The sequence below is a fragment of the Nylanderia fulva genome, unplaced genomic scaffold (assembly GCF_048542155.1).
Source record: "Nylanderia fulva isolate GAGA-0341 unplaced genomic scaffold, ASM4854215v1 Scaffold7, whole genome shotgun sequence".
In the NCBI taxonomy this organism is placed as follows: Eukaryota; Metazoa; Arthropoda; class Insecta; order Hymenoptera; family Formicidae; genus Nylanderia; species Nylanderia fulva.
In genome coordinates, this window is record NW_028190807.1 from 4,187,850 (window position 1) to 4,203,648 (window position 15,799).

The following is a 15,799-nucleotide window of genomic DNA, read 5'->3' on the forward strand; positions in this document are numbered from 1 at the left end:
CCAATCCGGATTTTTCATGCATATAAGGCCTTAATGTTAGCAATGTGTCCAGAAAACATGCATGCTAGAAATAAGGGTTAGAGTTAGGGTTAATGTAAGTAAATAAAAATATATTATTGTATATAATTCCTATTTATATAATAGAATTTAATATAAAAGAGAGTTAAATGTAAACTTCAAAAATTTTAAAAATTTTGGAAAATTTTTTCCAGATAAAACGTACATCTTTCTGCTAATTTAAATGCTTTATTGATGTTGCATTTATGTATACATAAACAAAATTGCATTTATGTATGCATAAACAAAAACTAAATAACAATGTGTTAATGTGCATGGTCTAGAATAGACATTGTTGATATAAATATGTTTTGATGTCTCTTTTGTTTTAAATAATCTATTAATGAGGATAGAGAATCTATTGCTACAAGAGCCAATACAGCAAATTTGCCAAGATGAACTATCTCAAATCAAAATTTTCTAAGCTCCTCTTTCCTCCTAACAAACTTCCTAAATTTCCTAAAATTATCTATTAATATTAAATTATGTTTTAGGTGCTCAGTACAGGATAATACTAGAGCATTTGGACTTGTGTATCGAATGTATGAGAAGCTTGTATAAATTACAAATATGAAGGATTATCATAGCAAATTATGTATGCTACTATTAGAAGAATATTTTGGATCTATTGTCCAATGTATAGGAAAGAGTTTGTTATATGGAACAAAATCATTAGCTGTTATACAATTTGATACAAAATTACCATTAATGAAGGTAACTTTTGTATACTAGATACAAATTATTACTGCAATATATTAACTTTTTATATCTACTTTTGTACTATTTATATTTTGTATTAAGAATTTTTCTTTCTTTGATATTATATATATCCTTAATTGTGTGTGTGTGTAATTTTCTCACTCTTAGATAAAAGAAGGATTGTGTGTCCTTATGAAATTTGGCTTTGTCACTTATCAACAGAATGAAAAAGATATTCAGTATACCTTAAACTGCAAGAAAATTATTATGCTTCTTCGTTATCCAAGGTATTCTTATTTGTCAAGTCAAATAAGTATTTATAAATATTTGTAAAAATGATTATTGTTAATATACTATAGAAACATTATTTATTATAGACATTATTTATTGCAGATATATGCTGTTTGCAAAAACTTACTGTGGAGATGAAGGTGAAATCATGTTTGAAGAAGTATTAAAGCATGGATATATCACAGCATCTGAAGTTATAATAAAAACATATAAACGAATTGAGGCGACACCTTCTAAATGTATGTATAATTTAGATATATATTTATTGTGTTTATATATTTATAAACTATTTCTTGATTTTCTATCTTTATAACAATAATTTCTATAAACAGGATCTGTTGTGTTAATAATCCAAATATTTTTTTTAGATACTCAGCAACTTTCTGTCATAAATTTGAAAACTGTATTTGAAATGTTAGTAAAAAACCAATTTTTAATGCACAGCACATCCTTTGAGACAAAAGCAGAAAATACTGAAAAACCCAACTATAACTTACCGCATCTTGATTTGACAGCCATTTCTAAAATGTTACAAGGACAAAACGTCGATCCTGGAGATAGTAAGCTATATTGGCAGGTCAATTTTGACCGATTTACACAAGATTTTAGGTAAGATTATTAATCTGTCTATTAATTCTGAAAATGTCAATATTATATAACTTACAATTATTTACATTAGAGATAAAATTGTTATATCGGCCATGACTCAGAGATTTGACAAAAATGCTGGAGAATTAATGAGACAATTGATCAATTTGATGTATTTGCGTACTGCATCTTGGGAAGCTACATCAAATCCAATCCCATATACTGAAATAAAGGAGGAAATTAAGAAATTGAGTTATTCAGAACTCGAACAATATCTTGCTGAATATCTGCGACTTATAGAAGAAGATAGTAGTCAATTTATTAAACGAGTTGGTGATTCTGGTGGTGGCCAATATAGTATTAATATGAAAAATGCATTTAAACAGCTAGTGTGGACAACCATAGAAAGTATTATAACGGAAAGATTTGGTTCTAAAGCTGCAAGAATTTTTAGGCAAGAATAAATATCTAATATACTCCAAAGGTTTACTTTACCTTGTTATAAAAAAGAGCAAATCATATACTTTTATATTCATTTTTCTATGATTTTAGATTAGTGCGCATAGAAAAAAATGTTAATCTAGACCGAATTCAACACTTAGCAATGATTCCAGCAAAGGATGCTAAAGCCTTAACGTATATTTTGGCACAAGAAAATTACATACAAATGCAAGAGGTAAAGAAAATTGGAACTTGGACTGCACCAACGAAAGGACCATTCCACATTTATATTGATCTGATAAAAGTTGTTCAAATGGAAATTGAACATTGTTGTCAAGCATTATATAACATTATAAAAAGACGAGACCATGACTTAACCAGTAATAAACGCATGATAGAAAAACAATTAAGAGTGCAGATACTTTCTGCTAATATGAAGGAACATGGTGCTACGGATCAACAACTGGCTGATGTAATACATTAATATATTGTACATTTATATAGAGATAAAAAGAATTTCAAATTAATGACAAAATATTATTTTCCTTCTAGATTGCAGAAATGATGACGCCATCTGAAACTCAACAGCTTGAAAAAGCACAAAATGCAATCAAGAAACTGAATGCTACAGAGTTACAAATAGATGAAACCTTATTTTTATTAACGATGTATTTTCGGTATCATTAAATTAAAAATTGTGCTTATCTCGTTGTTTTTTTTTTTTTTTATTTTTAAGATGTGCGCATGTAAAAATGAGACTTGCATTTATTCATTTATATAGTTTATATTTATTTATATGTAATAATGATTACGCTTGTAAAATACAAACAACAAAGAGTACCTAGCTTTCAAATTATTATAATAAATATAATCATATATTTATATATTTTTATAATAGTGTACTGCTCTCTATTGTGATACAGTGCGTTTGATGTTTCTATCTATGAGGAAAAGTCATTTTGGGTGATGTTAACATAAATGAATAATTGCAATTTACCAATGTTTATTCGTATATATATATATATATATTTTTTTTTTATTTACTTAAGCAATAATGATATGCTTGTAAAGAAATGAAACGTGAAGGAGAGTTAGTTACGTGACTCACAGCCAGCTTGTGGTACGTTCTTGATAAGAGGTTTCTATTTCAAAGTCTTCAATTAACATTTAATAAAAATGTCTTATTTCCCGACATGATGTTTCGTTCAGTAAGTGCAAGGTGCTACATTTTTAGACAATTATACAACACTATGTGTGTTCCAAAGTATGACTTTTCCTTTATTCTACTGTATGCTTTATACGCTCATCTTAACACTACTACGATGAAGACAGACTATTCCATATTATGAGTACGTATCAATAAATAAAATTTAAAATAGTTATTATCAGTAGCGATATTTACCCACCATCCTAAATATTTATTTTGATTTTACGCTATTGATACCGATAGTATCCCAGGCAGCAAAGTGACGTCATTAAATGTCAAAATGATGTCATTGATGTTTAATAACGTCAGTTGGCTACTTGGGATACTACAATCACGATACTAGTAGTGTTAAGATGAACGCAAGAATTTTATTCCATCCACACATGCATCTGACTTTTTATATGCTCTATCATTCTCTCTTTCTTTCTTGCTCACTTTATCTCCCTTCCACCATATGCACTGGTATTGCAGAACTATATACATATTCCTCATACATACAAGTTTCATTTAGAAATAGTATACCTAAAACTAAGATTGAATTTCGGTAAAGCATTATTTTATTATATTTTTTTTATACCATTAACAACAACGTACATGTAAATGAAGTGAATGCTTGGAATATTGAGAGCGGGTGTTAATGTTCACTTTTTTTTTCCTTTACGTTAAATATACTATAATATTAGTAGTGTATAATTCAATTTACAATTTACTATTCTTACAGTTTGCATTCGCATTGGTTGCATATAAAGGCCAGTAAATATAATAATCGTGTATTGAGATTATTGCGTATCGTGATATCCGAAATTAAGGAGATCGCTACGAACTAAATATATCGCTGTTAATTTAAATAAATGATCGAATAAATAAAATTCGCAATCGATGGAATGCAGAACCGATTTTTATTAAAGCAAACACTGCGGAGAATAATAAAAGGATGAGATTTTGAAAAAAAAAAAAAAGAATTGCGGACCGAATTTTGTTATACGCGTAATTTATATATCATCAGATACATATATATATGTATATATAGCTCAATCTTATAAAATTTTTCAAATATTAAAACAATTAAATTTTTGATGCTCACACAATAATGAAAGGGTATGGCACAATCGAAAAAATGCAAGACAGGCGGACCTCTCACTCGAAATATTTAATATTTCTGCTAAATAAAAATTGCTATAGTAATGTCTAGTAAATTAATTAAAAGAAATTTTTTTTCTTTCATATTTTTCTTTTCATATGTCAAGCTTACCTTTGAAAGTTTAATTGGCGATAAAAGATTGCTTCAAAAACATATTTCAAAACATAAAACTTTAAATAAAGATACAACTTACGAATGTGACATAAAATTGAAACTCTTGCGATATTCCGAAATCATCACAGACGAAGAAAACAGTTCGGAGGAAGAAAATGTGTATTATACAGAGATATGACGACATATTAAAATTTGATTGAGTATTCGAGCATTAACGAACAACGAACTTTTACTTGCCGTTATTGTTTAAACTGGCACGTACAACCTTTTTTTCGCTACTAAAAATAATAAGGCTCATTACTTAAATAATAGTACTAAATAAGCAACGATGATATTAATAACTGTAATATTTATAATAATAATGATAATAATAATATATGAGTGCCATCGATAATAATAATAATAATCAAGATAATAATGACAATGAAAATAAGAATACGTATCGCATTTTAACATTGTTAATCTACATACTTCGAATAATTACATGTATAATAATGTAGCTACGTAGATACATCACAATATAGTTACACTGTACATTAATAATATTGACGCTCGTGTCGGATCGCGTGATCAATGATTATCTCCCGACACATTGTGTGTGTGTGTGTGTGTGTACAAATCCATTATATACATAAAATAAATTATTATCAACATTAAGCTAAATCCTAATCTGACGCCGGTCGAGCCCCAACGAAACGGGTGCAGATATATATCGAGGATACTGGCTCTCTTTATAAAATTATATTAGGTACTGTGTGTATGTAATTGCACTGATTATAAATAACAAAAGAAAAAAAACGTGAAAAAAAGACACAAAAATTCGTTTCACGTCGAGCCAACAAGGCGACACGGGACTCCTAGGGGCTCCTTTTCGATTAACCCCCCGTCCGCGAAAACGCTATTTGGCACATAAATATTATCACATCGAGCTCCAAATCATTATACATTGCCCTGTTCAATCGTCTCACAGACTACCGTATTACAACCGTGTTCGCTTTTAGCATCGGCTTATATACGAGACCGTAATTATCTCTTCATCGATCCCATCCCTCGGGTAAACCAATCTCTCCCTTCCTTCCTCACTCTCTCTCTCTTTCACCCACCCCTTTCTATTCGCAATATAATTCGACAGCGGCGAAACATAACGCGTATGTTGATGCACCATTGCATCGCAACGATTCAATCGCTGAATGCGTGCTAATTTTTCGATAAATAACGCTAATCCCTCATCCTTCATTTCATCATCCTACACCGTAACGTTGTACTAATATATCGACGTTCCGCACTAATTCTCGCATGTCCATCTTAGTTCACCTCTTCCCTCCTTTCAGTCGATTATTACCTTCCCCGGCTATCGCCGTTTTCTACATTAGGGTCAATAAATTAACGATGAAAATACTATAAGTACTACGCATTAATGTTTAAGCGAAACCGTTACGCGTCTACGCACCGGGATTTAATCGCGCGAGCGATCATTCTCTAGCTTTTTCTCACTCTGTTCCGACCTCTCGTTCACAGCGCATCGAACGCGGTCGTTTTATATACGATGGTACACATTATAGACAGAACTCTGACTGCGGGGCGGTCGCAAGATAAGATTGCCACGTGCGCATCTACGCGTTTGCGAGAGATGCTGTATGCTTTTTTTAAGACCAGTTTTTATTCACATTCATCTATTCTTTTTTTTAATTGTTTTTTTTTCTTGATACGACCGACCGAAATGGCGTATCGTGGACACACACATACACACGCATACACACACTAGAAGGAATAGGAACAAGACTTTTTGGCCATGCATCGTGTCGCAACGCGTACGTGATGTATTTCGCTACGTATTCAAATCCTGATAAGGAGACCGGCGCGAGTTTACGCATTTCGGCAAAATGATGCCGAAGCGACACGCTTCGATCAGTTTTATAAAAATTATGCGAATGCGCGCGTATCCTCGCACCTCATCTCTCACCTTGCGCACGTACGTTGAATGTGTAATGAGCGTATTTTGGCTGCTAGTTCAACGCCGGTTAATCGTAGGTACCTCTATTAGCTACCGATCATCTCGAGGTCTATCGTGAGTTTCGTGGAAACTGCAGTTTTGATTATACGATACAGTAGAATGTAAAGAATACCGCCGACGTGCGTAAAAAAACGCCATTCTTCGTCGTCGCTCGCAAGGAAGAAATGACATTTTACACGTTCAGATAGCTTGTGACAGATGGGAGATCTATCAGACAGTTTTACGACGTTCTTTAAATGTCTCTTGCATCTTTTAGTTTAAACTTTTAAAATACATTTGAAAAAATATTTCATTTTTTATAAAAGTCTGAATTAAAAAAAAAAAAACGAATAATAAAAGTGTCTTTGCACAAAGAAAATCGTGGACGCCAAAGATTGTCTCTGCAAAACGGATAAATAGATCCTTGATAAAGATTGTCTTGGAATAGCGTTGTATTGCGCAGCAATTGAAAAATCGCGAAAATTATGAAAATATAAAATAATATAGGGCAACGTATTACCATAAAGAAGAATTTAATTGGAAGACGATATCATTATCTGTCAAAATGTTGTGTTCACTTATGTTAACCGCACAATACATTGCTTTCGAGATATTCGAATACACATTCCATATCAATCAAACGAACTAATTGACTGAAAGATTGTACTGCGTAAAATTACCTTGTGACTATTCTTTCAATACCTGGTACCGAACGCGACGTCACGACGGCGGATTCGATCAGGTGAACACGCTCTGGCGCCTTTGCTTCGCGGATAGGGTCCTTGACGTTTCGTGTACGATGGCACAGAGATAGAACGAGATTATATCACAACCTCCGGTGAGGTTTCGAGACACCCGGCTTGTCTTCTCCTGCGAAGTAACAGCGTCCTCCTTCCGTAGTTCGCGTAGCAGCGGCTCTCGCGACGTCTGTCGACTTAAAAGACACGACGGTGTCACCTCCACCGAGACGGACGATTCTTACCAGAAGAGCTCGTGGGCGAGTCTCGACGTGGACGCCGCCGCTGCGGCCGCCGCGGCCGCTGCCGCCACAGCTGCTGCCGACGATGATGACGATGATGCTCCGGGTGGCCAAAGTGGCTGACCCGGAGCCACGGTTCAATCCTCGTCGTGGTGCCGCGGACTCGCGTCGTAGCCGCCAATCGAGCCGGAATTCTCGGGCGAGAAGTTCATCATGTCCGTCGGCGAGAGGCTGTCCTGCGGATAGTAGAACGAGGGATGGTCCGAGCTAGGTCCGGCACCGCTGCCGTTCAACATCGTCGCCGGTGGTGAGACTGACGGCCGTGCCGATGGACCGGCGCCTCCTGGGTGATGCTGCGAGCCAGCCATGTCAGCGCTGACCGGCGACAAAAAGTTCATCTCGCTACCACCATCGCGGCACCACAGCTGCCGCATCTCCTGCCGCCGCTGTCGCATCAGTGATTTGTACTCGGAGATGCGCATCTTCTTGCCGTCCACAATGCACGTGCGCTTCGGCCGCGGCCGATACCTGTAGTCCGGGTGCTTCTCCATGTGCAGCTTCGACAGCCGCGATTGTTCCTCGTAATACGGTTGCTTCTCCGAGTTCGACATCGCCTTCCATCGGGCGCCTAAAACCGAAGACGAAGAATTTAGCTTTGCGTTCACTGATCATTTTTCTAAATATGTCTCAAGTAACTTTTCATCATATTCCTTGTAGCAAAGGTATGATATTATTGTCGAGTTTAATATATATTTTTTATATGAAATTATTTAATGTATAAGTAATAATGTGATAGAATTAATTCAAGAGTGGATTGATGATTATAATCGCGGATGTGAAAGGCGATATGGATTAGATGTGCTTACCGAGAATTTTCGATATGTTCGAATTATGCATATCTGGACAAGCTTTCAAGATCTTTCTACGTTCATCCTTGGCCCACACCATGAATGCGTTCATAGGCCGCTTGATATGTGGCTTGTTCTCATTCTCCCTTTTCTGCTGCCTCACCATTTTAGCTGAAGAAAGAAAGAGAAAGACAGAGGCGATTAGATGTCACGCCGTCGTCGTGATTCACGATACTCTCGTGAGAAACGAATCTGATTTCGTGAGGGCGTCACTTGCCGCTCTCAAAACAAGAGCGTAATATCAGCCTAATCGTTACTCATAGAACTGCTTACCTTTTTCCGTTATGTCTTCCGCTACTTTATATGCCGGATCTCGCCACACTGCAATTTCGAAACCGAATCATATTTACAAGGTACAACAGAGGCTATTATACATACTTTATAATATTAATTATGATACAAGCTTCATATGCATATCTCTTTCTCTATATCGGAACAATAGGAGTTCTCTTATATATGACTATGGTTAATTTTATTTTTATAACTAGATCTTAATTTAATCTATATAAAGAATGTTTTACGTAGGATTACTGGTCCTCTAACAAAAAAAAAACTGCTGCATACTTGTCAAAAAAAAATTGTGTTTAAAACTCGATATATTAACCGAGCTCCATTTCTATACTGCACATTTGTCCCGACTAACGCTCCTTCATCCCTGCAGTATTCGCTTACTGTGAGGCGTCGAGAGAAAGTCCTGCTCCTCCTGAGGCGTCTCTTCCCGGGAACCAGAATGCTTGATCGGTCTTTGAGTCTGGGTAGACGGTGGCATCGCACCTGCGCTCGGCGGTAATCCGTAGAGCCCGTGCATCGCGAAGTGCTTCTCCACGGCCGCGACCGCAGCGGCCGCCACGGATCCACCAGCTCCACCGGCCTCGTCTTTGGCCATTACTTTGCCCACTGCAACGGGTCACCGAAGAAAGTGAGATGAAAGAGGCGCGGCGAGGACAACCGGAGAAGTTATAGTCACTTGAGTTGTGCGAGATATTGAAAAACCACGTGATTCATTCATCTTCGAATTTTGTGTATTCGATTTAAAGTCAATCTCGCTTCGTCGACGTTTTTCTTTAATATTCCAAGTTTTAATGCTAAATATTAATTGAAAACATTAAAATTGTTTAAGCTCACTGGCTTTTGAGAATTATATATAATAATAAAAAATTAATTTTTAATTATTTGTAACTTGAAAATAGTTTTTGGAACTATAACGTTTGCGAGAACCTTTTTTGATCAACACAATCCCTAAAAGTTTGTACGTGTTTTTCAGCATCCCATTTATATATTGTGGATGAAGTGGCACGCGACGATTGTCACGCACGAGGAGATTCGCTCTCGACATTACAATGACGACCTAGAGATTTTCTTTCCTTCCTCGGTTGTACAAATCTTGTCGCGCGGACCTTATCGGAAATAATCGCGTCACGCGTCGTTGATTATGGGTACGCTGGTATTCATGTAAAAACCAAATAGCAAATGAAACGAACTACAGAGGAAGAAACTTTGACCGCGGACAACAATCAGGAAAACTAGCTGGTCTGCTAGAAGATGGTTAAGTATCGTCATCAGCATGAAATTCCAAGATCCAACAGCCAAGATCGCGATGTGTACAAAAAAAAATATTTAATCATAAACAATTTCACAAAATATCGGTATATTATTCCGATCCGATTCACCGTAGCTTAACAACTCTGGCTTTCATGAACGATCACAAATGTCTCCACTTACTTGGCGAAGATAGTGTGCTGAGATGCGGCGGCAGGCCGGCGTAAGGAAGCGTCGGTAGATAATTCCGGGGTATCGGTAATCCTGGGGGGAAGAGCTTTGGCGCGGTCGCCGCCAACGGCTGCTCCTGCTGGCCGCTACTTCCGGCACCAGTCGAGTGCGAATCACTGCCGGGCGACGAGGAGGATGCTGTTGCGCCTGAGGATGTGGACTTGGGTTTGGTGAGGTTCAACGGCGCGTCGAGATCTTGAAGCGGGGGAGCCGTCGGTGCTACGGCGGATGAGATCGGCGCCGGTGATGGCGATTCCTTCTCCATCTGCGTGGTCATCTGCGCCAGATGCGCGGTCGCCCAGCTCGAACCTTCCCGATGACTGCTGATCATCTGCGAACCAAATTAAAGTCTCTTTAGCATCATCACAATCGTTGAAACAATGTCAAGAGTGTATTTCTAGAAGACTTAACATTTTTCAAATTAAGTGGTCCATATCTTCTACTGATGTGATTGAAAATTATCAATGTCGCGAAAATGAAGACACTGCAATTTTGTAAAACCCTGATTACGTACGAAACTGATTTGAAACGAGTAAATAGATTGAGAATAATCAGTGTCGCGAAAATAAAGACATTGCACTGCAATTTTGTAAAACCCTGATTACGTATGAAACTGGTGAAAAGTGAAAATAGCGATAATCACTGATGTGAAACGAATAAATAGATTGAGAATGATCAGTGTCGCGAAAATAAAGACACTGCAATTTTGTGAAACCCTGATTACGTATGAAACTGGTGAAAATAGTTAATCACTGATGTGAAACGAGTAGATGAAGAACGGATCAGTGTCGCAAAAATAAAAAAAATATTGCAATTTTGCAAAAACCTGATTATATACGGAAGTGGTGAAAATTGTGATAATCACCGAGTCACATACATTGGCGATGGAGTTGATGTGTTTGTTGCCAGTGGTGGCGGTCGACGTTGTTGGTGGCGGAGGCATGGGTGACTGCACGGGTAGCCCTCTAAGCTGCTCGAGAAACGGCAGGAACATCAACGACTGCGGTCCCGGCATGCTCAGCTGGCTCTTTGTCATCTGAGCCTGCAACTCCTGGATGTTGTGCTGCATGATGTGCTCTTGCTGTCGCTTCAAGTGCTCCGTTTGCAGCCGCTGCATCTCGATTTGCTTCTGCGAGTCGACCGTCATGTGAGCGGGATACTGTAAAAGCACACGGACCACTAATTAAAGGGACGCTGCGCTTCTCTATGCATCGGCTCTTATAACCAGGGACGCGATAGAGAATTCGCGAAACTATTGCGGAGAATGGACAGTTTGGTGGCTTGTCCGCGCACGGAAATACACTGGACGTGTTGTCGGGATAAATGTACGCGTGGAATAAATTATGCGACGTCTGATTGCCGCTTTATGTCGATGCTAATTCGATGCGTGGTAAGGACCGTTTCAAGCCCTCGTACATTTCGTTTCTCTATTTTTTAGTCGAATGTATACGAAATATAGTATATATATGCAATTATTCGAATACATTTTTTTTATATTTTAATGGAGCAGATTGTGAAAGAAAATTAGTTTTTTATGTCTCATCAACTTCACATATATCTAGAAATATTGTAGGCGAGTACTTACAATTAATTTAGATATGTATAAATGCAACGATTATTTTTATAGATAATTGCACGAAGGGGATATTTTAATATTTACTGATATTTAGATAAACTTGGATAAATTATGTATTATAGTATTATTTATACGAAACTCATATAAATGTTTCATATTTTATTTGAATCAAATAAAAAAGAATATTTTTGCATTACGTTAAAATTTTTCTTGATATTGTGATGCAAACATTGCGAATTGTAGAAAAAATTTGATACTCAACAAATGTTACAGTGATTTTAAATATTCAGTTTGTGTTGGACGTGCCAGTATTTCTAAAAAAAATGTTTTCCAATTTTTATTACTATATCATAATTTCATACTCGTGTACAAACATACAAAAAATTTATATATATAAAAGCATCTGCAAATCTTAAATTATCAACAACGTTTTAAATATAAAATACTGCACATATATCACGACGTTAGGTCTCGTAAACATATCAATAATATGTTAAAAATCTAATTACATACGTAATATCTGTCTGCGATGACAACACGCGATCGAAGAGATCAAAGCCAAGTGCATCGAATGAGCGAAAATTTTTCTACGCACATAAAATATTATATTAATAGTATTAAAGCACAATTAAGCGGTTAAATAAAGCCGGTTACGGATTTAGACGAGCGAATGTGTCCGATCCACCCTCCGTAGGAACGCAACAATTTACGGGACGAATATCATTGTACTTTCCTACATCCTGGCTACGATCCAGATACGTGCAGTTTATTTTAGACGATAAGGAAGACGTTTATTCATCCAGCCTGTGCACCAGCTGAGACGTCATACGCGCGCGCGACGCTGCGGATATGCGTCCGTGTGTCATATCGCCCTTCTCTTCGCGATTATTAATTTCACGACATCCGATGGATCGCGGAAAAACGATCGACGGGGCTCTCGGAATTTTACTACCGAGACGTAAGAAATTAATGTAAAAGATCAGTCGGCTTATAAATAGTTTTGCGGCAGCTTAAAAAAAACTGCAGGGTAAGTTTGTGCGATGTAAAAATCCGTGCAAAACATGCAGCGTTGCACGCGCGGCGATAAGCAATAACCTTCCGTGTCAATTTGCCATTGCCGGATATTTCTTTTTGGCCTTTGCGGATTGTTTAAACCGATAACATAAAAAGAAGAGCGTGATGGATGCATAAGTAGCCAATATCTTCCAATAGATATTGACGCAAAATGATTACAATGCAATATGCTCATTTTCACTCGTCTTAGAAACTGTGTAAAGGAGGAAGTGCTTTAATGTTATTCGAGATTAATTAATTTTTATTATTAAAGAATTAATTTTTCCTTCTTTACGTTATATTTAATTAAAATTATGATCTAAAGAGAAACAGGAAATATATCGAGAAATTACGAGAAGAAGGAAGCTAAATTTATTCTGCTTATCATCAACTTAGGACTTTAATAAAAATTAATTACTGTACGTACAATATTTATGTTATGATAAATAATATCTACACAGAGAGAATTTTCTCTTAAAATTTATCTTGAAAATTATGGTAATCGTAGAACAATATAAATTTTATAAGAGTTCTCTAATTAAATATTTACCACAATAAAAAATATTAATAATGCGTATATAGTAAATTTTACTATGTACAATGGTAAAATTAATCAAACATATTTTACATCTTATTGTAATAGAACTCATAAAATTCTTCCAATACCATATTGGCCCACGATTACCACGATTTTGAGGGTAAATTCCAAGAGAAAATTCCCTCTGTGTATATATTTAATTACACTAGATGGACGTGCGCGCTTCTCCTTTTGATAATTTAGGAATTACACTTGATGTATAAGGAATCGAGTATATATACATGTTGTTTTAACGTCACATTAAACCGCACGGAACTAACAGGGCAGTCATTATAGGATTAAGAGTATCGTATGACTATTCTCCATTCTCTGTATTCGTTGACGTTACAATCTTTTACGATGCGTCGGTACGGCGAACCGCGCTCAAAGGCTGCCGAACCGTGCATTTATGTTCCCCGCGAACGTACATACATATACATGTACCTATATATGCATGTGCGTTCATTGAGACCACATGTGTCGCGTTCGCTTCGGTGGCGCGAAGAGATTGTCCACGGAGAGAGACAATGAGACGCGACCGGGTAACGCCAATTCGGGTAACGTTCTCGGTTGAGGGCACCTATAATGAACATCAGGATGGAGAGAGAGAGAGACGGAGAAAGAAAGAGGTGAGACAGAGGTAGAGATAGAAAGAGAGAGAGAGAGAGAGAGAGAGAGAGAGAGAGAGAGAGAGAGAGAGAGAGAGAGAGAGAGAGAGAGAGAGAGCGAAAGGGACGACTGGAACTTCATTATTCATTTGCACAGTTCAGTTATGCCGATGATACGTATCCGTGACAGCTATACCGCCCACAGTGGCTAAATATAAACAGGCGGGGTGCCAGCAAGTTCCATTCACATTCACATCCACACGCGACGCCGCGGTTTAGTAAGTGAGCATAAGAATATGAGGAGCTCCGTTCTGAATATGCATCCTCGCATTGACGCCAACTGCACCGCCTAAACTTAGCCACGCAATTACCGAAACATACCTATCTACCACTTCGATAATCGCTCTTCGTCCGATTATCTATCATCGATCTGATCCGGAGAGAATCTGGGGAGAGTATTCGCATCTCTTTGTCGACAAGACAATGTAAAATTGATGAAACTCAAACAATTCGACATCGCGTGATCTGTACGTTCGTGTGGGTATATTTGTTTAACGTGCAAACAATGTGTTTTGCAACATTGCGTCACGATGGACAAGAGCTGAGACTTTTGTCGACGCGCGAGATGCGGGGCTAAAGGCCACGAGGAGATTTGCTTGTCTAGATTTAGAATCGGAGCCACTGGAGAGAGTGCGAGTGCAAGGGGACATGCCGGATGACGTAGATCCACCGGAAGTGGTTCATACTTCACGTGCGTTATAAAGACTGTCACTGCGGGTACTGTCTAAAATTACGTCGCGCTGCCAAGAGCGAGCGACTCTGCGATATGAACAGCACGTAGATGGGATTAGGGCTCTTTCTCTTCTCCCCTTTCTCTCCAAATATTGCGACGTGACCTTATCGCAATCGACTGAAATACATCGCGTTATGACAATTCATAAATAAACGATCGGGAGGACGGGCAAAAGAAGGACAAACTGGTCCTTCAGGTCGGACGAAAAAAGCGCCGCTGCACTCTTTAATGGAATTTTAAAAGAGAGATGCGGAATCTTCCCGACGATACGCAGACAAGAAAGGGGCGACCTGTGGATACATAAATTATTTGGAGCGCTTTGAACGGGATTCGCGCTCTCGTCCCATATGATGCCGCAACGATAGGAGGAAGAGAGATAGGGAGAGAGAGGGACCCGTGAATTGCGGGAATCTAGGGCAACCGGAAGCGGTATTTTCGTGGTAGCCGCTTTTCGAGTGTAGCGGAGGGACACATAAGATGGTCCATTGCCGTGGATACATGGCCGGAAAGCGGCCGTCTCGTCTCTTTCATCGCAAACCATGACGATACACAATGCAAAGATCGAATCGACAGAGTATGGTGTGTCTGGAGATCGATGATATAAATCATGCAGATAAGACGGGATAAGCGTCACATTGTGATTGGATTCTTCGTACATATACAAGAGATGCTCTGTAAATCGCGATATTAGTTTTAATGATAAATCTATCATTTCTATTAACTTGTGAAGGGGATTTTTTTCGATTGAAAAAAATTCATACATTCATAGATTTGTAACTATTTTTAGATTAAAAATTTATAGCGCTGTTATTATCACCTTCTCTTAAAAAAACTAAAAAAATATCTCTTTATAAGACACTGTATATGTTAATCCATGCGGGATTATCGTCTTTTCTTTCGCAATGTAATAGTGTCTGTATAGATCTCGTTGATATGTGTTATTTATATCCTTGTAATTGAATCCCATTATGCCACGTGTATCACGATAAGTTTCCTCTCTCGCT

The 15,799-nt window shown here is 37.5% G+C and overlaps 2 protein-coding genes across 6 annotated transcripts in view; one reads left to right on the forward strand and one right to left on the reverse strand.

Moving 5' to 3' along the window:
- Nucleotides 1-34: 34 nt before the first annotated feature.
- Nucleotides 35-2,780, forward strand: Polr3C (RNA polymerase III subunit C). Its single transcript, XM_029308651.1, has 8 exons — nt 35-94; nt 552-771; nt 925-1,043; nt 1,150-1,286; nt 1,416-1,656; nt 1,727-2,089; nt 2,188-2,548; nt 2,629-2,780. The coding sequence occupies exons 2-8, from the start codon at nt 628-630 to the stop codon at nt 2,761-2,763; spliced, it is 1,500 nt and encodes a 499-aa protein (XP_029164484.1). The 5' UTR covers nt 35-94; nt 552-627; the 3' UTR covers nt 2,764-2,780.
- Sox102F (transcription factor Sox102F) overlaps nt 2,545-15,799 on the reverse strand; it is a 157,127-nt gene continuing 143,872 nt past the window's right edge. For all 5 annotated transcript variants that reach the window (XM_085488659.1, XM_085488661.1, XM_085488658.1 and 2 more), the window contains 6 exons: nt 11,066-11,347; nt 10,141-10,519; nt 9,091-9,315; nt 8,692-8,739; nt 8,377-8,529; nt 2,545-8,138 (listed from right to left, as the gene is read on the reverse strand). In XM_085488659.1, the coding sequence (XP_085344785.1) occupies nt 7,648-8,138; nt 8,377-8,529; nt 8,692-8,739; nt 9,091-9,315; nt 10,141-10,519; nt 11,066-11,347 (1,578 nt within the window). In that variant the 3' untranslated portion in view covers nt 2,545-7,647. The remainder of the gene's footprint in view (nt 8,139-8,376; nt 8,530-8,691; nt 8,740-9,090; nt 9,316-10,140; nt 10,520-11,065; nt 11,348-15,799) is intronic.